Below are 25,180 nucleotides of genomic sequence, written 5' to 3'. Positions count from 1 at the left end.
ATTGTTCATTTTTTTATTAATAATATTTCGCTTTAACATTTAGTCCTTCCGATTTAGCATAAATTGTTCATTTTTTTATTAATAATATTTTCGCTTTAACATTTAGTCCTTCCGATTTAGCATAAATTGTTCATTTTTTTATTAATAATATTTTCGCTTTAACATTTAGTCCTTCCGATTTAGCAGGATCGCCATGTAATTAGTTTATCGTTTCCTCATATTGTATTACTTTAAAATCAAAGACTTGTCGTTTTGAGTGTTCTTAAGAGACTGATTTTATTAAATTTTTATTCTTAACTCTAACATAATTTCTTACAACTAATTTCCAATAGAATCTTATGTATCGATTCTATTGGTTGATACTTAAATTTACTTACGTCTAATTGGTTAACCCAAATTAGACGTATATAATGTTTTTATAAAAATAGCTTATCTATATTTATTATTTAAATGGTCTTCTATTTCACAGTGGCACACATCTGGTAACCAACTGTATTGAGGGCAAATCATATTGCATGCATTATCGCTTGCAATATGATCTGTGAAACACTTAACACAAATTCATGTGTTGAGCATGCCACTATCCAAACTGTCAAATGCATATTGGAACAATTAAATATGCATACAAATATTTTGTCATAAAGAAATGACAAAATAGACGAGTCAAATTTCTGACTCATAAATTATTTTATATTTGACAATTAGGGTTTTTCGGTCATGCTTGATATTTGAGAATTTTGGGTTGGCGTGACACATTAAATACCGCACACAACGTATTGTGTGTGGTCATGGTTAATATGCCACTACACTATGTTAAAAAAAAATTACGTATATTATGTTTGGGTCATATCATGACCCCATCTTAGTTTCATTAAAGAAAAGCCATATACATTCATATTTTATGATTATACATATTATTTTTTAATTAAAAAAGGAAATAGCCTATTAAAGCTTTTTATTGCTTGTGATCGATGCAAAAAGTTGTTGTGATCGTTTTTGTTTCACGATGTGTAGGACAAACGAACTTATGACATACATTACACTTCGTATGGGTTTTCTTCTCCTGTTTAGAAGGGCATAGCTGACATCGTTTTCTTTCACTAGAACGTAATATTTTTGGCGGTGGTTCTAAGGACATAGATGGTGTCTCATATTCATGTTGAACATTACGAACTAAAGCGGCAGAGGCTTCAGACCTAGGCATATGATTGCGCTGTAAAATACACGGTTGAACTAGACTTTCTCCCAATTCTTGCAAAAAAATCCGACGTTTACATAATTTTCTGCTTTGCCAATTTGGATTGATCTCTGTCCACAATATAAATGCATTTAGAGCGGAAATATCAATTAGATTAGAAAACAAAGCGACTGGCCAACGGTTTGTTTTACGTTTACATGAGTACGTGCGGACCATTTGGTCCATGGTGTCAACTCCACCTTTAGATAAGTTATAATATTTTATTACCTCCGGTATTTTTTTTGAATGTTCTTCTAAAATTTTTCCGTTATGATGCAACGTACTCAGTAAAGTAACTATTTTATATCTCTTCGGCACATATTGTACGATTGTCTCTTTTTCATGAAAGAAAAACTTGCTAGTATAGATGGGTAGTTTTCGTAACTCTTTTACTGTGCAGTGAACCGGTAAAAATCTTTTATTCTTTCGAACAGTGCCAACTAAAGTAATTTTTCGCTTTAGTAATTCCTGTGCCAAATTATGACTCGTAAAAAAATTATCGGTTGTTACATTTCTACCAGTATATTGTGACACTAGGTCTAAAACTACTCGTTCACCTTGATTTCTTTCAGGCAAATCTGAAGTTTTTCCAAGGTATATTTGAAATTGTAGACAAAACGCAGTTGCAGAATCAGCTGCTATCCATGCCTTCATTCCATATTTACCTGGTTTACTGGGCATATAAACTTTAAATGGGCATCTACCACGAAACGGAATAAGTTGTTCGTCAACGGTAATATTTTCATTGGGAACGTAAAGTACTTGTAAATTTTTAGTCCACTTTTCATAAAAACTACGAATTGGTGCCAGCTTGTGTCCGCGGACTTGTGATCTTCGGGCTTGTCTATTATCAAATGCAAGGACACGAGAAATAATTGTAAAACGTTCCAAGGTCATAACAGCTCTTAACAATGGACGGCCATGATTTTCATTCCACAAGCAACTAATGCTTTCACCATACGAACGATAAACACCTGCAAATATAATAATTCGATGACTCGGTACAGGGTATACGAATATGCAGAACACCAACCAATAAGCATCAGTAAACCTAAATATGCATCAAATTCTATTTCGTCCATACAGTGAAAATTTTCATATACAGCATTGCCTTGCATATTACTGTAACGAATTATTTCTTTCTTCATGGTTGTAGTTATGCATAAGTCAAACGAGTCTCTTATTTCGGAGATTCGTTGAACAGCATATGCTGTTACACCTGTCCTTTCATGTATCACATTTTCATTTGTGGCTCGAAGTAATTCTCTTCCATTTGGTGGTATGGTGGTCCACTTTATATTACCATCTTTACAAAAGTAATTATTTTGTTCAAGAGGAATCTCTATTTCTTTACTCAGCTCTACATCTGTATCCATGTCATCCTCTGATATGTTCCGTTGAAGTAGCTCTGGCTCAAAGTCTGGATCACCATCATCACTTGCTTCGTCGTCAAAATCACTCAAAAAAGCGACAATTTCATCATCCTTCAGCGTCTTAAAAATAAAGCACAAAAATTATAGATTCTTGATAAACAGACTATAATTACATGTAAACTTACTTCCATTCCGATCGACATAATTTATTGTAATTTATTAGGTTTATATGAAATTAACTTGCGAACACTTTATCAAAATACCGTTTTGACATGAAAGTTACATTAGTTAATTTTATGAAATAATATTAAAATTTATACACTGAGGCGAAAAAGTTTTAGAAAATATGCAAAACTTAAAAAATTATTACAATTTAAAGTAATTTTGGGTCATGAAATGACCCGAACATAGTATGAGGGTTAAGTAAGTTTTTGAGTTTATTCCAACGTTCATTGGAATGTTTGAGTCTATTGTTTGAGATTATATTGAAATGTCTTAAAGGTATTATTTCTAAATCCGATTTTGAAAATTATTCAATGATTTTTTCTTTATTAGAAATATTTAAGATTCTTATATGTTTTATTCCATGTTGTGGAATTATTGTATTTGCGATAAATACATCTTTTATTATTTCTTTATTACAAATAATACTATCTTCTGGAATTTCTATTTTAATCGAATGAATTATCTCTGATCTAGGTGGTATTGTGATTCTAAAGATTCTGTTTAATATCGGTAAAATGTATTCGGTTTTATTCGTGTTTATTGAAAAAGTATACGTTTCGTAATCAATTTTTGAAAAACATTTATTGAAAAACTCACGTCCTAAAATACCATCAGTAGGAATTGGAAATTCGTCATCTACTACTTGAAATTTATGCTTTAAGTAATCGTTCAATATTTTGAAATCTAAATTTGTAGTACCTAATGTTGTGATTGGACTGTCAGTTATTCCCGTGAGTTTACATAATTGTTCCCATCTGCGCCAGTATCTAACAAGAATTTTAATTTTTTATTTAAAGTCTGTAGTATAATATAATTGGGTATTGATTCTCCATTATCATTTTTTATCCCCGCGTAGCCTATTCTATAGTTTCTCTGTTGGTACCGGGGTTGTACTCGTTTCCCTGTTCCCTGTTCATGACACGTATCCTATTATTTCTTGTGCCTGTTTCTCTATTATTCTGTTGTCTGCCATTATTTGACCATTGGTGGTTATTAAATCGTTGGTAATTATTCGATCGCTGATAATTATTCGATCGTTGTTGTCCAAATTGTTGGTGATTGTTATTTTGGGGTTGATTAGTTCTAAATGAACTGGTTTGTTGATTATTTCCATTTCTTTGATTCCTGTTCTGGTTGCTTCTATAATTGTTTCTATTCTGGTTAGACCGTTGATTATTTTGCCATCTTGTGTTTTGATTATGTGAACGGTAGTGCATCATACTGTGTTGTTGTGGATTATCGATGCTTGATGCTAATTTAACTGCGTCAATTAATTTTGTTGGTTGAGCTGCAATTACCACGAATCTAAATGGTTCTGATAAGCCATTTTTAAAAGTGTTCAATCCAGTTTCATCATTTATGGATAATATAAGCGCTCTGCTCTGTTCTCCTCGTTCAGTTATCTGTATATCATTTAGAGTTGCTATCAGGGATTCTATTTTGGAAGCATGTGAGTTTATGCTCATATTACCTTGGTATAATCTTGAAAGTTCTCCTTGAATATGTGCTGTATTTTTCTTTGGTTTATATGCGTCATGTAATATTTGTTTCAACGCTATAAGTGTAGATGGGTTTACAACAGTTAAAATTCTGTTTTTAACTTTCTCAGTTATTCGGGTTGCTAGAACAAATTTAATCAAGGATTCTCTATCGACTCCTTCTTTAAGGGTGTCATGATAAAATTCTATCATGCCAAGAAAAGTAGATAGTGATTGTTGTTCACCACTGAATTGGGGTATTATTTTTGAAGCTGTCGAAATATCAAAACTAGCCATGTCTGCTTTTTGTTTGAGATATTTTTCTATATTATTTTTCAAGTTGTTGAATGCTTGTTTGTACGCTTCTAAGTCAGACTCTTTTATTAGAGGTAAATATTTTAACCAGATATTTTCTAATTCTTCCTTTGTTTTTTCTATAAATTCCCTAGAATATAACCTATTGGGGTTTTTCTTAAGTTTCTCTAATATCTGTTTAGCTTCAGTGAATTCCATATATATTTTTATTTAAAAATTTTTTTTTTTTTCTATTTGAAATATATTTTCTTATTTCTATGCCTTTCTAGTCCTATCATTAAACACAATATAATTAGACTTACAATTATTATAGTCATTACTAAAAATGTTATATATATATTATTTTTTTTTTTAAAAGTATAGATACATCGGTTCTAGTGTACATCAAAAAAAAAAATTTTTTTTTTTTAAAGAGTTTTAATTAATTTGTTTACATAGTTAATCAATTTAATATGTTTTTTGTCTAAATGTCTGTTTAATCTACTACTTGTTTGGTAACTTTTACCACAAATAAAACAATTAATGTCATTCATATTTTTAATTTTTTAAACATATATATTTAAAAAAAAAAATGTTGTATATTTAAACCATATTGTTGTTTAAGATAACATGTCTTTTAACATATTTCTTATAATGGTTGTTTATTTTTGATAATACTAAAAATAATAATAGAATACAAATGAAATACAATATTGTTTTTGTATCAGCTACTTCGCTGCCGTTGTTGCTATTGTTGTTGTTGTTGTTGTTGGTTATCACCTCTTCCTTCGTGGGTTGGCTGCCCATTCCTTGTTTCTCTTATTTTTCTCTTTATTAACAGCTGGTCTTCTGAAGATGTGGCAAGATTCAATTCTCTATAAAGGACTTGCTATTTGTTTTCGTTTATTGTACTGTTTTCCACCCATTTTTCTTTTTGGTTTAGTTGGTGTCTTTGGAACTGGAGTTACTCGTGGCTTCTGCTGCCTCGCTTTATACTGTTCGATTGTCAATGGTTTAGGTCCGGCTGCTTTGTCTACTGGAACATACTTCGGAGCCTCAACAGGTAAACCGTCTATCCTTTGAGGGATGTATTCCTCAATGTCATCGAATATATTTAGGAATGTTTCCCAGATTTGGGAGATATTTCTGGATTCTTCACGTAGAGACATACAAAATTGATTTATTTAAGAAAATTTAAATTGTAAAATTAAATGTTGAGAATTTAACTCCTAATCTTCCCTTTGGTATTTTAGGCTTTGACTTCGATTAGATTCGAGTGGTCAGGATCGCCATGTAATAATTAAAATTTGTTTTCATATACAAATTTAATTATTTATATATATATATATATTATATATTTATCAGATTCATTTCAAGTTTATAATTTTTCTTCTTTTTAATTAGCAGGAAGAAATCTGCACATTATTAGGCATCCAAGAATGCCGAGACAAAAAAATAATTTTAAAAGCGAGATTTAATGTAAGCTGCTAGAGCTCAGTTTAAAATCTGAATTTTATTACAATTTTCCAATCTATTTATACAAAAATGTTTTGCAATGCTTTACAATGATTTACAAATATTTTCCTGATAATTTTAATTGCGGCGGCACTAAAAAGGTTGACCCACGTCAATGCTTAGAAAATATTATGACACATTCAAGTGTGTCATATCGACAAGTGCAGAATAGTAGCACAGAAAAGAAAAGTGTCAAATAGCAATTGCATACTTGCTATGACCAAATATTCTACTTGCATTGCGGTGGCTCTTCCGTGTGCGATCGCATTACATATTACATTAGTTAATATAAAATAATTTGTGCATAAGCACTTTCAAAACATAATTTATTGTTTGTTTACATTGTTGCGCTATACACAACACTTATTTATATGTTTATTTAATTTTTTACTTGTTTGGTAACTTTTACCACAGACAAAAGAATTGAAATTATTCATAATTATAAAAATTTTAATTTTTAATCATCTAAAATACTTAAAAAAAAAATACAAAATATAATATTATAAATATAGATATAAGAAATATAAATTGTTGATTCTTCTTATTCCTGCGCAGGTTCTTTATTTCCAGCTTGATCTCCTTCTTTTCTGCAACTGTTGTCGCCAGGTTGTACCTCTCGTACAGTTGAGCAATTTGCTTTCGTTGGTGAAATGCTTTTCCTCATCGCCTGTTTGGCTTCTTTTGTGGTTGTGGATTGACAGGTGTGGTAGGCCTTTTTCTTGCCTCTTGCCGCCTTTTGTACTTTTCTATGGTAATTGCTATTGGGCCGGCTGATCGTGGTGTTGGTACATACGTCGGATATATTTTTTCGCGTTGCACCACTTGTTCTGGAACGTACTCTTCTGGTGTTGTATTTGTTGCTTGAAGTATTAGTTCATATTTACGGAAAATTGCGTGGAAAGTCGCTTCATCTATCATATCGTTTGTGTAGATTCTAAAGTTTAATCAATTTAATTGGTATTATTTATGGTTGGTCCGCTTGGCATTGATTCCTGGCAGGATCGCCATGTAATGTTTAACTTCTTGGTTGTAGGCAGAATTGCCATGTAATGAGTTAGCTGTTACAGGTAACGTGTGTTTTTGAGAATGATAATAGAGAAAGATAGTCCTGCCTAGATAAGCATGCATCCAAGTCCTACTGATGCAATCAGGATATAAAGCGCCTTGTTACCGCTGGTACCTAGGCCAGTGATACGTGGCCAGAAGAGTGCGAGAATAAGTCAACAACGCATAGGTTTGCAGTCATAAGTATACTCTGATTTTATTGAACAATAATTTGGGTATTTATACAATTTTCTAGTTTGTAGCGATCTCGTGTACTATATCTTTCATTAAACTCTTTGCCTTCTGTTGGATTTCCGAATTCAAAACTCCGTTTCCGTAGAATTTTGTCCTCCAAAGAGCATATTTCCACATCTCCTGCGTTTCCACTACATTCGGCGGAATTGTCGCCATATCGAAAGTCTTGCAATCCATCATATAACTGGGTGTATTCCTTACCGGCAACTTGAACGTAGATGGCTTCCCGTCCACCTTCAAAGTGATAGTTGACGATAGATTCAATATCGGAGTGGCTGAGTCCTTTGATTGGAATAATGTTAGGATTTCTTCGTCTAACATTGAGGAATTTAAAGCACCTACATGTTCTGTTTGAGAACGGGCATTCGTGCACGAAGTGGATGTGGTCTCCATGTTTGATGATAAATTTAAATAAACAATTTTTCCCTCCTTCTTTAAAATTTTTAATTGATTCACCATATCCTTCAAACTCTGCAAGTCTTCTAACTTTGGACAAGTAGATGTCTATCCTATTAGTCGATTTAATTTCTTTGTTAAGGAGTTCTCGGAGAATATATCTCGATTTTTCGATAACTCTTGCAATTCCATCAACATTGTTGAAATCGTCGCTGTTAACTTCTCCAAATTCAATTGTGTTGTTTCTGTCCAATCTATGTCCTTCATCAGTATTATAAATGGCTCCATCCACATCTCGAACTCCTCCTTCAACTCCTCCATTATTGTTATTTATAATATTTGTATTAAACAGCTTTGCCCACAGCGGATTCATTACTGACTTGCTACGACGATGAACACGCCTTATATACCAACCATTTTCTTTATTTATCAACACGCGCACTAATACCACCACACCAACCACTTCAATCAACAAAAAAAATTTATTATTATTACGGCTGTGACGTCAATCAAATAGAGGCAGCCATGCTGATTGCTTGCACAATAGTCTACGACTATTTTGCGACGACTACTACGACGAGAAGCGCTGCGCTCCGCTACGCTCACTGCCCGTAGGGCCACACAGCTGTTCCACACCGCTGTGTGGCTGTGTGGAACAGCGTGTGGCAATACTTTCGTTGGTAATGCGAAACTCTTTTGTGTATATTGCTTTGCTTATGCTTCTTGTGTGGTATGCATGAAATGTGACTAATTCATAAATTTGCTTATTGTTATTTATGAGTGCTGGTAAGTGGCTTAGAGGTAGGTCCACTACAGTGTTTATGTTTATTTTTCAGTGTGGCGCGGTGAATCAAATGACACTTTGTATTCAGCGGCACAGGATGTTTATGTTTACATTATTGATACTTATTAATTATTCACTACGTTTACGCGAGTCTTAAAATCACTTTTAAAACTGATTTTAAAATTTGTTCTTAGAGCGTTTACGCACAAGAATTAAAAGCACTTTTAAGGTAACTGTCAATCAATCAGCTGTTTAATAGCAAACATAAATGTTGACTTTAAACATTTTAAAAATGAATATGGTAAAACTACAAATTGTTTTACTTTTATTGCAAAAAAAAGATATTATAACCAAAATTGTAGAAAATAATAATAAAGCAATAATGCTGATTTTAAAATAATTCCGTAAAAAATTTACAAAATTACGAGAAATGCGATTGCAGCACTTTCATAAAATGGCAATACGTTCTGCTAATGAGGCTTTAATGAATGTAAATGTTTTTATAAAGTTTTTCATAAAATATTTAGAATGAATTTTTTTTTAGCTTCCACCACGAATAAGAACTTTTAGCAAAAGGAAGAGAAGTTCGGAGTGGTGGGATGTTGAAGTTCTGCAGTTCTATGACGATGAACAATGGATTGCTGTTTTTCGAATGAATCGACAAATATTTTTCAGGCTTGTAGATTTGCTTAAGGATAAAATGGCACCAGCAGAAAATACTTTCGTTGAAGTGTTGTCTGTTGAAAAGAAAATAGCTATTGCAGTTTACAAACTTGCCTCTTGTGCTGAATACCGTGTAATTGCAAAGGGATTTGGAGTATCAAAAAGTACTGTTTGCTTATGTGTTCACAGTTTCTGTAAAGTTTTAATTGAAAATCAAATCGGCAAAATATTATCCTGGCCAAATGCATCAGAATGTGAACGCATAGCCTCGAGATTTGAACAAAAATTCAAACTGCCAAATATTATTGGTGTTATAGACGGCACTCATGTGCCAATTACACCCCCACAAGACGGTGCTGCAGACTTTCGTAACAGAAAGGGTTATAGTTCCATTGCAGTGCAAGCTATTGTGGATGATCAGTATTTATTTAAAAATATCACAGCACAAAATCCTGGCTGTGCACACGATGCATCAGTGCTTAGGGGCAGTTCTCTATACAAAAACCATAATACATTAATTCCTGAAAGCCATAGGGAAATCGACGGAATTTACAACGCCTCAAATGAAGCTATGCTTTTTAAACTTCCTTATTATATTATTGGTGTTGCAGCTTATCCGTTTTGTAACTGGATTATGAAAAATTATAGGGATGAGTTAACTGTTGAAGAGACATCCTTCAACTTATATTTGAATCAAGCACGAATTGTTCTGGAGCAAGCATTTGGTCGCTTGAAAGGAAGATGGAGAATACTTTATAAGAAGAGCAACCTGGATGTTTACAATATGACGCATGTGATAATAGCGTGCGGAATTCTTCACAATTTTGTGGAGATATCTAAACAACGTTATAATTCCTCATGGGATGTAGAAAGAATCCACGGTGAAAGTGAATATCCCCAACCTGAATCTTATGCGAGATCATATATGCGCGTACTTGGCGATAAAATTTCCACTTCTAGATAGAAGCAATTAAAAAAATAATGTAGAAAAAACCAATTTTTAATTAATTAATTTATACATTTATTTATAACTAACAATATAATATATATAATATAATATATTTATAACAATTTAAGCTTAATAATAAATTTAAATAATTGAAAATAATAAATTTAATATTTCATATGAAATATTTTTTCAAAATAAAATATTTTGAAAAAATATTTCATAATATGAAATATTTTTTAATTTTTAAAAAAATTAAAGTTCGGTAAGAAGATATTTACTTGTATGATAAATTACCATTTAGGTGTTCAATATCAAGAGTATCGCATCCGTTATTTTCAAGAATTGATGATGGTCTTGAGTCAAGGATTTCGCACATCAATGGATGGTATTTCATGCAACTGTTACCACTACAATTGTTATGTTTTTTTTATTTCAGAGTATTGTCTCTTTAATACCTGCCACTTTTGTTTTATTTGCTGTACACTTCTGTACCAGCCACTGATCTCCATTTCTTGGCGAACAATTTCATAAATTGTGTCTATTCTATATTTTTTGCCGTCTTACAATTTAATTATTTGTTTTTCTGCAAATATTTTAACTAAGCATTATTCCTCCTCTTTCAACCAATTTTTTCTTTTTATTTCCCTTTTCTCCATATTTTTAGTTAGTGTTATTTGTAATAAAATTCAAATTATTTGCACCTATTCACTGTTAACAGCTGGCAATTCAAACCTTAAACTGCTTTTAAGGTGTTTAAGCAAAGCGTAAAAGTGACATTTGTAGTATTTATGTTATATTCATATAATATATTTATTATATTACATGCAGGATCGTCATGTAATATTTATGGTATAAGTATATGGCAGGATTGCCATGTAATGTTATCAGATAGTTTAGAGTATTATCTTAGCTCTCCAGCCGCTTGTTATATCCTTTCAGCAATTATGGCGTATAGGATATTGTTCTCATCAGCTATTATGCCGTACAGAACTAGAGACCATTCAAATAAGAAGACAAGTGTGTTCTTTAGTCTAAGAATTAATTCTGATTTATTAAACAAAATATTCCGGTTTTTATACCGTTTAAAACTTATGTACTAACAATGATTCAAATTTCTTATGTACTATACTTATTATTTAATTCCTATGAGTAACCATTTTATTATATTTTATTTTATTATATTCTTAAATTTATTTTTATACGTCATTGCTTATATTTCTACGTACATGTTTATGTACATATTTTTTTATGTATTTATCTATTTTATAAGCAATAAATATAATTATTATTACTAATAATAAAGTAAGGAGTGCTACCTGTGTATTTCCTGTTGCTGTTGTTTGCGTGTTGTTGATGTTATTTGTAACGTCAGTTTTTTGTCCTGGTTTGTTTCCCACGTTGTACTCGTCGCTCGAGAACCATCCCATGTTTGTTTTTTATATGTAATTTTTTTTTGAAGATTTGATGACGATTTTGATGATGATTTTTTTGATGATTTTGATGATGATTTTTTTGATGATTTTTTTTTCAGTTACTTGTTATTTGTTTAATCAATAAGTTTAATTATTTATTGAATGAATGTTTCAATGTATATTGTTGTTTTGAAATTCTCACTTTCACCAAGTCATAACAAATTTAATTTTTAAATAAATTCAAGTTCAAAACACTTTACATAATGTTTAGTTACACATTATTTAATTTAATTTTTACATAAATTCATGTTCAAAACACTTTACATAATGTTTAGTTACACATTATCATTGTCACGAAAATTTAGTCCTTTACTCTTTCTTTTAAGACTTTATTATTCCAACTCCACGGTATTTGTATGTCTTACGCAATATAAAACGTTTTTTTTTTTTATAATTTTAAATTTTCAAAGTTATGGTCCTTGCCATTTTGGCAGGATCGCCATGTAATAATAATATGAATTTTATTTATTAGTTGGATTATTTTATTTTAAAATAAAACGACTATGTTTCTTGCTCGTCATTTTTAGACTGATTTTTATTTAAATTTTCTTCTTAAGTCTAACATAGTTTCTTACAATTAATTTCCAATAGAATCTTATGTAATGATTCTATTGGTTGATAGTTTGTAATGATGTTTATTACTGAAGGATATTTAACCGCCGATATTATTTGGCGATCCTTCTGCTAACATCAATTTTTACTTGAAAAATAAAAAGAATGTTTTTTTAGTTTGGAACCTGGTGCGCTTCTTATGAGTGCATTTCTAGTTCTGCTTTTTATTTTAATCTTTACTTTCGACTTAACCTAGGTACATAACGACGCAGCGTATGTACTTTCTTATTTACTAAATATTTTATAATTATATATATATTTTAGTATTATTTATATTAATATTTAATATGTATTTTTAAGTATTTTTCAAGTATTATTTTTCTTTAGTATATTTTCATCACAATTATTTTTATGCAATTTAAGTTGGTTTATGTTTGGGGTTGTTGTCTCTGCTTATTGTTGATTTGTTGTTGATGGCTGGTTTATTGGTTTGCTGCTTTGATGTTGATTGGTTCTTTTGTTTATTATTATTTTTTTTTTTTCTTTTATTTTGCACTTATTGTTTTTAATATATTTTAATATATTTAATACATTTTATTTTTATTATTTTTTGCACTGTTTGGTGTTATGTACGTTGCTTCCGCATTTTTCACAATATTTTAATTTTGTGTAACCTTTTGATTTATTTACTAGGTCTTTTATAATGTTCATTTGGATACACAAATTTTAATAATATCCGTTTTGTTTCATATATTCAATGGCTTTTTTGCCTTCTTCACTATTATCGTAATTTTCACAAAATCTACGCCACTCCTCGTATTGTTTTTGCTCGTAATTTTTTATGAACTTTGCACTGTTTATTAGTTTTGTTAATCTTTCTGCCTCTTTAAAAGCGCTTTATGGTTGTTTTGATGATAGTTTAGTTCTTGTTTCCTTTTAAAATCTTTGTCACAGAAAGCGCAAGGATTATGAATTTTTTTCAAGTGAAGTTCGCGTTCTTCACTTGTATCAAAGTCAAGTTTACAAAACCCACAAGGAAAAGGTTTCATCTCACTTTCTTGCGACTTTTCTTAAATTTGACGCGTTAACACTTTATTCACTTATTATATTGTTCTTTTATGTTGTGTTTATTCTCGTCCGTAGTTGTACGTATAATTTAACACTTAGTTTTATTAGTTTATAGCAAAAAATTATCTTAAATTTTTTTTTGCGTTTTGTAAGTTTTGGTATAGACGTTTAAGAAAATTATCTTTAATTTTCTTTAGTGTTTTTTAAGCAAAAAATTTTCTTAAATTTTTTGCGTTTTATCCTCGTCGCAAGTTTTGTCTTTACGCACGCGTATTTTTTAAATAAAACACACAAACATGGTGTTTAAAAGTTACTGTATGGTAACAGAAAGTTTCTCTGTTGTTAGCATGACAGCTCAAAAGTTTGCTGTTTATAATGTAATATTTGCAAAATACTGATGTTTAGTTTTGCAATAATGTTTAGTTTTTAAAGGATATTTAAACGCCGATATTATTTGGCGATCCTTTTACTAACATCAATTTTTATTTTTATTTAAAATCAAAGAAAGTTTTAAAGTTCGGAACCTAGTGCGCTTCTATTGAGCGCACTTCTAGTTCTGATTTTTATTTAGTTTTTCACTTTCGACTTAACCTAGGTACATAACGACGCAGCGTATGTACTTTCTTATTTACTAAATATTTTTAACAATTATATATGTATTTTAGTATTATTTATATTAATATGTATTTTTATTTATGTACAACACGACGCAGCGTAAGTACTTTAATATTTAATAATTTATTGCTAAGTAAGCGTCTTCGATTCCACTTGTATCGAGTACGCTTATTGTTGATGTTGTTGTATATAGTTATGTGTTTGCACGCATTAAGTGAATAAAATGACACAAGTTAATTCAGTTTAGTAGTTTTAATTTATTAGTTTTTAAATTCAGTATTTATAAATTTTTAATACTTTTTAATTAATATATTTTTTCAAACATTCAATTTTAACTTTATACTTTAATACATCAATTTAATATTTTTTTTGTAATTTTTAACATGTTTAATTTCTGGTTAAAATTTGTTCTAATATTCTTCACTTTCAATTACTTTTTAATTATTTAAATGAATTTACAAATATTATATTAATATTTAATCTTTAAAATATTAATATTACTATTTTTCACTTTTATATATTAAAATGAATTTTACAAATATTATATTAATATTTAATCTTTAAAATATTAATATCACTAATTTTCACTTTTAAGTATTAAAATGAATTTTACAAATTTATATTAATATTTAATCTTTAAAATAATTAATCATTAATAATATTTTCACTTTTAAAGTATTAAAATGAATTTTACAATATTATATTAATATTTAATCTTAAAATATTAATATCACTAATTTTTCACTTTTAAGTATTAAAATGATTTTACAAATATTATATAATATTTAATCTTTAAAATATTAATATTACTAATTTTCACTTTTAAGTATTAAATGAATTTTACAAATATTATATTAATATTTAATCTTTAAAATATTAATATCACTAATTTTCACTTTTAAGTATTAAAATGAATTTTACAAATATTATATTAATATTTAATCTTTAAAATATTAATATCACTAATTTTCACTTTTAAGTATTAAAATGAATTTTACAAATATTATATTAATATTTAATCTTTAAAATATTAATATTACTATTATTCACTTTTAAATATTAAAACAAAGGAAGGCACAACTTCGCGATGGAGACGATTGTAATCTTTCACAAAATCTGACCTTAACAGGATTGATCTTAGGGTTTTATACTCGGTTTAACAGAGACAAATTCAAGGTCTCAAAAGCTATATTTTTGGAGCTTTAAATTTTGTATGGAAACAAGCTTAAAGTTTTCGTTCTAACAGAAAGCTTAATGTTTTCATAAAAGTTACTGTAAGGTAACAGAAAGTTTCTCTGTTGTTGGTATGATAACTCAAAAGTTTGCTGTTGGTAACATAGCGTCATTTTTTAAGCTCTTACTTAAAATTATGCTATGATCAGCGTTGGGTACAGTCACTTAATGCTGTACAAAGACTTTTTGTTGATCCCACGATCATGCACTCAAAGTTTGTTTACAATAGCTTTTACTTTGTTGAAGCTATTGTATGGTCACTTAAGGAAGGGGTTGTTACTTTGTAACAATTTTTAATGTGAAAGACGTGTAACGTTTTCATAATGTTTATTTACGTTTTTAAAGTATAAGGAATTTTTATTAAGGTTTATGGTGTGACCAATTTTTATGCAACAATGTGGTTGATACATTGTGGCAATATTTATAGAGAAATATTAGCATCTATGCTAATTCTGTGTGGTCGTTTGGGAATTTAATTTATATTTATTTATGTTTTGAAGTATAAGGAATTTTTATTAAAATTTATGATGTGACCAATTTTTGTATGCAACAATGTAGTTGATACATTGTGGCAATATTGAGAGAAAAATATTAGCATCTATGCTAATATGTAACTATATGCGGTCAATGCCTGGCAAGCATATGGTTATATCGAAGGCAAAGTGCCGCCGATATGTGTGGTGTCAAATTCCTTGTGTGGAATTGTGCATTTGTTTGTAAACAATGCAATGCACTTGGAAACAATTAGTGTATTTTTATATACACTGCGCATTTAAATATAGAACCATTTATTATTATATTAATTGTATGCATTGCCAATATAACTAACGCATATAGTTACGTGGTTGCACGCTTTAAGTGAAATAAAGTTAACACATTAACAAAATAAAACACAATTTGGTAAAGTTAAATTCTAATTTTATATTTATTAATAATTTTAAGATATTTATTTTTATTTTTATTATACAAAAAAAAATATATAAGTTATAACTTTAACATTTTAGTAACACTTAATATTTCAGTAACATTTGATATTTTAATTTTTAATATTTTTATTTTTAATATTTTTAGTAACACTTAATATTTCAGTAACATTTGATATTTTAATTTTTAATATTTTATTTTTAATATTTTTACTTTTAATATTTTTACTTTTAATATTTTTAGTAACACTTAATATTTCAGTAACATTTGATATTTTAATTTTTAATATTTTATTTTTAATACTTTTACTTTTAATATTTTTACTTTTAATATTTTTTAGTAACACTTAATATTTCAGTAACATTTGATATTTTAATTTTTAATATTTTATTTTTAATATTTTTACTTTTAATATTTTTAGTAACACTTAATATTTCAGTAACATTTGATATTTTAATTTTTAATATTTATTTTTAATATTTTTTACTTTTAATATTTTTACTTTTAATATTTTTAGTTTTAATATTTTTAGTAACACATAATATTTCTGTAACATTTGATATTTTAATTTTTAATATTTTAACTTCTAATAAACCGAATTATGTCGGACCGAAGGAGATATTTGTGCTCTTGAACAAAAACTAAACTTAACAGGATTGATCTTAGGGTTTTATACCTGGTTTAACAGAGATAAATTCAAGCTCTCAAAAGCTATATTTTGGAGCTTTGAATTTTGTATTAAAAACAGCTTAAAGTTTCTGTGCTAACAGAAAGCTTAATGTTGTTTAAAAATTACTGTTTGGTAACAGAAAGTTTCTCGGTTGTTAGCATGACAACTCAAAAGTTTGCTGTTGGTAACATAGCGTCACTTTTTAAGCTCTTACTTAAAATTATGCTATGATCAGTGTTGGGCACAGTCACTTAATGCTGTACAAAGACTTTTGTTGATCATACGATCATGTACTCAAGGTTTGTTTACAATAGCTTTTGTTTTGTTGAAGCTATTGTATGGTCACTTAAGGAAGGGGTTGTTACTTTGTAACAATTTTTAATGTGAAAAACGTGTAGCGTTTTTTTACAATGTACGGGATAAGTGGAATTTTCAAATAGTTCTGTGTAGTCGTTTGGGCATTTTAATTTATGTTTATTTACATTTGAGTATAAGGAATTTTTATTGAACTTTATTATGTGACCAATTTTTATGCAACAATGTGGTTGACACATTGTGGCAATAGAGAAATATTAGCATCTATGCTAATATGTAACTATATACATTACACTTCAACAAAATCTTCAAAGAATTCGCCGTTTGACAAACTTAACATATTTGATCCTCGTTTTTATACCCCCGATAACAGAGCTCTTAACTAAATCAAGCTCTTAACTATGTTAAGTTGAAGCTTTGATTTTTGTATGGAACCCAGCTTAAAGTTTTCGTTCTAACAGAAAGCTTAATGTTTTCATAAAAGTTACTGTAAGGTAACAGAAAGTTTCTCTGTTGTTGGTATGATAACTCAAAAGTTTGCTGTTGGTAACATAGCGTCATTTTTTAAGCTCTTACTTAAAATTATGCTATGATCAGCGTTGGGTACAGTCACTTAATGCTGTACAAAGACTTTTTGTTGATCCCACGATCATGCACTCAAAGTTTGTTTACAATAGCTTTTACTTTGTTGAAGCTATTGTATGGTCACTTAAGGAAGGGGTTGTTACTTTGTAACAATTTTTAATGTGAAAAACGTGTAACGTTTTCATAATGTTTATTTATGTTTTAAAGTATGAGGAATTTTTATTAAAGTTTATGATGTGACCAATTTTTATGCAACAATGTGGTTGATACATTGTGACAATTTTGATAAAGAAATATTAGCATCTATGCTAATTCTGTGTGGTCGTTTGAGAGTTTAATTTATGTTTATTTATGTTTTAAAGTATAAGGAATTTTTATTGAAATTTATGATGTGACCAATTTTTATGCAACAATGTGGTTGATACATTGTGACAATTCTGATAGAGAAATATTAGCATCTATGCTAATATGTAACTATATACATTACACTGCTATCCAGTAAACTACCATAATTATAAAATACCACACAATAGCGTACCACATTTTAAGTTTTTACATATAAAATTCACAATTTTATACAATTATAAAAATATACATAAATAAAATACAAGCTATTACAAATATATGTATTTATATAAAAAAAAATCTTTTTTTTCTTAGATCACGTTCTCAACAGACGCGGCTCTTGTTAAATATTTTCTTTTTAACGTTCTTTTATGCATTTTATATATCTTCATTGCACTGTTTGCAATTGTTAAAATAGCTATCAGCAATAAAATATATTTTATATAAATTATAGTGTTATCATTTGTAACGATTTCTTATATCGTTACATCATTAACAACATAAGCATTTGGTTTTTGAACCCTAGGTTTAGAATTAGGATTTCCCAAAATGCTTTATTAGTTTTAGATAATATCATATAAAATGTAAATTTCTAATATAATAAATTTTAATTAATTTTAATCAATTTTAATCAATTTTAATCAAATTTAATCAATGTTTTTTTTTAAATTGTAGTATTATATAAATTAATATATATTAAGTATATATATTAAGTAACATATAATAGTAATACAGTAATTTACTTTTAATAATTTAACGTTAATAATTTAGATAATTTATATTTACAATAATTTACTAACGCACCCAGCGTACTACGCAGTTATAGTGCTCAAATAAAAATTATTGACTGTGCAAATTAATGCATCGTTAATTTTTTCTGCTTCTGTATAGAACTTTATTGATGTGCTTCAACTCCTTCACGGTACGCGCTTTTGCTTCCTGGTTTAGCCTTTCTGATTTTAGAGCATCCACTAAAATCATACGGCGTTTCTGGGATTTTTGTTAGTTTTTCTTCGTTTCCCTCGTCTGCTTTTTTGTGTTAATTGTACTCGCTTGATGTTTCCTGTACTGCCGATGGTCAGCGGCTTGGGACCTGCATTTGGGTTCTGTTTTAATTTTTGTTTTATTGTTTCACTATTTGGCATTATTTGGCACAATTGTTTTTGTATTTATTGTTTTTGTACTTCGTAATTATATTCCTTCGTGTTGCTGAATATTGTATGATATTCCAAAGCAACATTCTAAAGTTTATTAACAATATTCCAAAGTAACATTCCAAAGTTTATTATTTATAATTATTATTATTATTATTTTTAACTGTAATCACAAGGTGCTCATCCACCGTTCAAAGCCACGAACTTTAACCACCGATACCTTATTTTATTCAGTAATTAGTACAATTTAATTAGTACAGTTCAAAATAAATATCCACAAAGAAAAAAAGACTGGCAGGATCGCCAGTTTGCAGTGAGCAAAATAATGATTATTTTGAAAAATTTAGTTGGATCGGAAGATTCTCTTCTATCAATTTCTATTTCATTAACTACATTAGCTACAGGTTTAGTTATTTTTGACTGAGGGCTCCCCATTATAAAATAAGAAACAGTAGAGAAAGAAAAAAAAATCAAAGAAATATCGTACGTATAGTAGAGATTAAACAATTAAATTTTTGTTTTTTTTTTCAAAACATCCAATATTAAATATGTTGTACTTATAATGATTTTAATTTAAAATAATTCAAAATATGTTATATTTATCATATATAATAATTTTTAATTCCATGTTGTGCCTCTATTGGTTTGCTCTTTAATTTGGTAGAGCAAGCTCCATTACAATTATAAAAAAATATGAAAGAAATTATACTTATTTTTGTTGCACAGCTCTTCGCTTCTGCATCTGTCTGTTGTGTCGGACTTGGATTATTTCATCAATTCGCTTCTAAATTTCGCAAGCGATTTCACACGATGGTGGTGGTTCAGTATTCAATGATTTCTTCAAGGCTGCTAGTTTTTTTCTTTCCCGGACTAGTATACCAACCCTCTTTTTGGGTTTTGGTACTACTGGAATAGCTGTTAATTTCGCCTCCAAGTGCTGTTGTTGTCTGGCACGATATTCTGCAATGGTGAGTCGTTTTGGCCCTGGTGCATTAGACATGTGTTATTTTTTATTTTATTATATTTATATTTTATATATATATTTAAAATAACCACAATTAATCCTGCACCAAAGTCACGGTCGCCATGTAAAAATGTTAAATCTTTGAAGGATATTTAATCGCCGATATGATGTGGCGTTCCTTCTTTTAACATTTATTTTTATTTTAAATAAAAAGAAGTTTTATTTTAGTTGAGAACTTGGTGCGCATCTTATGAGTGCATTTACTAAATATTTTATATTTATATATATATTTTGCTATTATTTATATTAATATTTAATATGAATTTTTATTTATGTACAAAACGGCGCAGCGTAAGTACTTTGCTATTTAATAATGTATTGCTAAATAAGCGTCTTCGATTCCACTTGTATCGAGTACGCTTACTATTGATGTTGTTGTATATAGTTATGTGTTGCACGCGTAAATTGAATTAAAGAAAAATAAAACAAGTAAAGTTTTTATACTTAACTAAAATATGTTTATTCAAAATTGTACTTAGTTCGATTATAAAATTTTTATTAACTTCCTTCAGTTAAATAAATTTTTGATCATTCAATTTAATATTAATTTAGTTAATAATTTCAATAAATTTTAATAATTTATTTCAAAACACGATTATAAATTTTTTATTAACTTTCTTTAGTTAAATAGATTTTTTGATCATTCAATAATTTCAATAAATTTTAATAATTTATTTCAAAACACGATTATAAATTTTTTTTAACTATCTTTAGTTAAATAGATTTTTTGATCATTCAATAATTTCAATAAATTTTAATAAATTCTAAATTTTTATTAACTTTCTTTAGTTAAATAGATTTTTTGATCATTCAATAATTTTAATAAATTTTAATAATTTATTTCAAACACGATTATAAATTTTTATTAACTTTCATTAGTTAAATAAATTTTAATAACTTCAAAACACGATTATAGTTATCGACTGAGATGATTGTAATCTTGAACAAACTCTAAAATTTAACATAGATGATCCTAGATTTTATACCCTCAATAACAATGTCAAAAATCAAGCTCTTAACTATGTTAAGTTGAAGCTTTTGATTTTTCTATAAACAAGAGCTTAAAGTGTTATTCCAACAGAATTTTAGCACAAAGTTTCAATGTTACTTAAAATTGTATATACCGGCTTCATACAAAAATATGATGTTTGCCTATGATATGATGAGAAAACACCGAAGTAGCGCAACCACAGTTGTTATTAGTGTCAATGCTCTTAATATGTTTGGTTGTGAAGACTGCGCTATGCCATACAGTAGCAACGGTTTCATGAAGAATATTCATAAACACTGTATGTTTATTTTATAATTTATTATTAAAACTTCTATTGCTTCGGTTTAATATCATATGCGATAACAATGTGGGGTTTTAAATATCGTCTTTAAACGAAAACACTTAATTTGTTTTTTTATTATATGTAAACTTTATTTTTATTTATTTGCACATCGTTTTTACTTTTATTATTATAAAGATCTCAGCTAGATCACGTACTATTATCGACTATCAACTATGCACTATCCACTAAAACTCTCAATTAAAAACTAACTACAATTATATTTTTCATACCGATAACAGTTCGGTTTTACAATATTCTATTTTACATTTTACTATTTACTTAAATTCTATTGGTTAATATATTTCTTAGTTTCTATATACTTACGTCATTGGTCAACAATATCATTTCTTAATAGTTGACACAAATATGGTGACCAACTGTAAAAGAGGGCAAATCATATTGCATGCACAATTGCTTGCAATATGATCCGCACAACACATGACATATTTTAATGTGTTCTAGATTCCGAAATCCAAATTGCCAAGCACATGCTGAAGTAATTATACTTCGCTATGCACTAAAACGTTTGTCATAAAGAAATGACAAAACAAAGGAGTCGAATTACCAACTCATAAATTATTGTGGATTGTAATTTGGGTTTCTGGTTCATAAATCTTGTAAGTATTACTTTGAAGTGTTTTGGGTTAAAGTGTCAGATAATCATATCGCACACATTGAATTGCGTGTGGTCATGGTCTGATATGACACTACAATTGTTTTTGGTTGTTTACACATTTGAACATCATGCTTTCTGTTGTGATGCAGTATTGTTTTTTTTTGTTTACCAAACGAATTAGAGATACCCAGCATTCTGTAACTCTAATTTTCTTTTGAAGAAAAAATGGGTCGTTACAGCGTAAATTTCGGAATATATAAGCACATAAATCTGCTACGTCATAATTCAGTTGAAGTGAATTGCATATTGTGTTGAAATCATTTTGTTCTAAATTCTTAGAAACATATGCAAGTTAACACCTTGCATTACTATAACGGCACTTTGCCCTTACACACAATTTTTGTATGTTAAGTATACGCATCCAAGTATTGCGGATTAAAATATCTCACAACGCCTACGCGAATTATATTAGATTAAAACGCACAAAACTTTAGTTCAATGCTCACTTTATTAAATGAATCTTAAGACTAACTTATAACTAACAATTTTGCTTATATTTATAATGAGGATTCGAAGTATCGAATCCTGATAAGACAATTCGTTGTTTGGTTAGGCCGAACAACGATAATAATATTTTAAGTTACAATGTTTATTTAAAGATAATAGAATATGATAAAATATAATGTAGATCTTTCGTTGTTTGATTAGGTCGAACAACGATAATAAAATGTTTATATTTATAGTGAGGATTCGAAGTATCGAATCCTGATAAGACAATTCGTTGTTTATTTAGGACAGACAACGATAAACACAATAATCAGTGTAGGAGACGAGACTTGATAACTTGCATGCTTATGCACGTATTTTTTTATATATTTATTAACTTTATGGGCGATGTACAATATAACTATTATTACAACTACCGTAATGACGATTACCTGTTCATGTCCTGTGTTGACAGCAACTGTTTGCATATTGTTGGTTGTTGTCTTCTGTTCCGTTTGCGGTATGTCCTTTGAAAACCAGCCCATTACTCTTCAGTATTCTTCCGATCGAGGTTGGATTTTTATTTTTATTATTTTTTTTTTGTTTTTGTTTTTGTTTTTAATATATAGTTTTTCTTTTTATTTGCATATATTTATTATTTATTGTTTTTGTATTCAAATTAAGTTGGCATTGTTTTTTACTAATGCATTTGCATAATTTATTATATAATTATGCTTATATAAATGCTTGTTTAAAATATATTTATGTTTGAAGCTTTTGCCACAAACAAAGCAGTGAAATTTTTGCATAGTATAAAATTTTTTTTTTTTTTTATATATTTTAAGGATAATGATTTTTAAATGTTGTAAAAATAATTCAGTTTTTACTTTTACTCTTCACTTCTAATAGCACATTGTTTCGTTCTAGAGTTGAATATGGTTCTTTTTGTAGGACTTTTAAAAATTAATCGGCAAATTTAAAATTCGTTTATTTTGTATAAACTACACAATTAATATTTTTATTAAATAACTATTTGTGGGTTTGTATTAAATTTTATTTATTTATTCATATTAGCACATTTTTATTAAACTAAAGTTTCTTAAAGTTTTTAAATAAATAATTTATTTAATGTTTCCGTTTGCCGTTTGGCAAATTTGCAGGATCGCCATGTGGGTGATAGGTCCTTATTATTTTAATTAAAACACATTTATTTTTATCTTATTAAATTCATTTATTTCTAACTATCATTTAGTAATGTGTTGATATTATAACTGTTACACAAACCGATTTACAAATTAAACAACATTTCGTTTTGCTCGTCAAGATAAGACTGATTTTTATTTTCATATTTTCCTTAAATCTAACATAATTTCTTATGACTAATTTCCAATAGAATCTTATCTAATGATTCTATTGGTTAATACTTAAAATACTATCGTCTAATTGGTTAACCCAAATTAGACGTATATAATGTTTTACAAAAAGTAGCTTATATACATTTATTAGATATCTTCTATTTCACAGTGGCACACATCTGGTAACCAACTGTATTGAGGGTAAATCATATTGCATGCACGATTGCTTGCAATATGATCTGTGAAACAACACAAATTCATGTGCTGAGCATGCCGCAATCCAAATTTTCAAATGCATATTGGAACAATTAAATATGCTTACAAATATTTTGTCATAAAGAAATGACAAAATAGACGAGTCAAATTTCTGACTCATAAATTATTTCATATTTGACAATTAGGTTTTTCGGTCATGCTTGATATTTGAGTGTTTCGGTTTGGTGTGACACATTAAATATCGCACACAACGTATTGTGTTTGGTCAAGGTTAATATGCCACTACACCCTTACCCTTTTAGAAAATTTTTATTTTTGATTGTTTAATAATCGAAAAGAAAAATTTTGAATATCAAGTTTAATTCATATTTTTAATTTGTTATTTTATTACTATAAGTTTTACAATTATCGTTTAATAAGTTTTATTATGGCATATAATGTATTTACTTTATTTAATTAATTATAATTATATATATAGCGTAATTAATTTATTTGAATGTTAACATATTTAATTATATTACTGAATTAGATAAGTATAGTTTTGTAATATATAAATTGTTATTATTAAACAAACAGATTAAATAAAAGTCTAAAATATAAAGTATTTTACTTTAGTTTACTTAATTGAGGTTAAATGTTAATATAAGGTTGTCTTTATTATTCTCTTGAATAAATTTTTATTACTACTTCTTTATTATAAATTCTACTTTCATCTTCTTGTAAATAATTTTGTATTGTTCTTATGTAAGGTTTTTATTTCATTGTTTATATTAACCATTACATTACTGTTATCTATGCCTGTTATTGTATAAGGACCTGAATATGGACTAGTACCTTTTCGTGTACCATGCGTTTTTACTAATACTTCATCACCTATTTTCAGTTTTGCTGGATAGCTGTCTTTTTTAGATATTTCTTTTCGTTTAGCTTTTGCTTCTATGCTATACTTTCTTGCTTTCTCTAAGGATAGCCTGAGTCGTGCTTTTAGTTCGTTAGCGTAATT

At 28.4% G+C, this 25,180-nt stretch overlaps 2 protein-coding genes across 2 annotated transcripts; one reads left to right on the top strand and one right to left on the bottom strand.

Moving 5' to 3' along the window:
• Positions 1 to 955: 955 nt before the first annotated feature.
• On the bottom strand, positions 956 to 2,801 carry LOC119666598 (piggyBac transposable element-derived protein 4-like). Its single transcript, XM_038075877.1, has 4 exons — positions 2,796 to 2,801; positions 2,271 to 2,730; positions 1,522 to 2,211; positions 956 to 1,437 (listed from the first exon to the last, which is right to left on the bottom strand). The coding sequence occupies exons 1-4, from the start codon at positions 2,799 to 2,801 to the stop codon at positions 956 to 958; spliced, it is 1,638 nt and encodes a 545-aa protein (XP_037931805.1).
• Positions 2,802 to 9,034: 6,233 nt separating this feature from the next.
• LOC119666596 (protein ALP1-like) lies at positions 9,035 to 10,228 on the top strand. Its single transcript, XM_038075876.1, has 2 exons — positions 9,035 to 9,091; positions 9,146 to 10,228. Exons 1-2 carry the CDS (start codon positions 9,056 to 9,058, stop codon positions 10,226 to 10,228), a joined length of 1,119 nt encoding a protein of 372 aa, XP_037931804.1. The 5' UTR covers positions 9,035 to 9,055.
• Positions 10,229 to 25,180: the final 14,952 nt, after the last annotated feature.

This window comes from Teleopsis dalmanni, chromosome 1 (genome assembly GCF_002237135.1).
Source record: "Teleopsis dalmanni isolate 2A chromosome 1, ASM223713v2, whole genome shotgun sequence".
Taxonomy (NCBI): domain Eukaryota; kingdom Metazoa; phylum Arthropoda; class Insecta; order Diptera; family Diopsidae; genus Teleopsis; species Teleopsis dalmanni.
The sequence above is the reverse complement of the archived record's forward strand: the minus strand, read 5'-3'. Positions and strand labels throughout refer to the sequence as shown.

Excerpts from the sequence above, each read along its gene's own strand:
- LOC119666598 (XM_038075877.1), bottom strand. Across the intron at positions 2,212-2,270 it reads AGGTTTACTGATGCTTATTG|GTGTTTATCGTTCGTATGGT; the intron begins GTTGGTGTTCTG and ends TTATATTTGCAG. Across the intron at positions 1,438-1,521 it reads TAAAATAGTTACTTTACTGA|GTGGAGTTGACACCATGGAC; the intron begins GTACGTTGCATC and ends ACTTATCTAAAG.
- LOC119666596 (XM_038075876.1), top strand. The coding sequence starts at position 9,056 with ATGGCAATACGTTCTGCTAATGAGGCTTTAATGAAT. Across the intron at positions 9,092-9,145 it reads CTAATGAGGCTTTAATGAAT|CTTCCACCACGAATAAGAAC; the intron begins GTAAATGTTTTT and ends ATTTTTTTTTAG.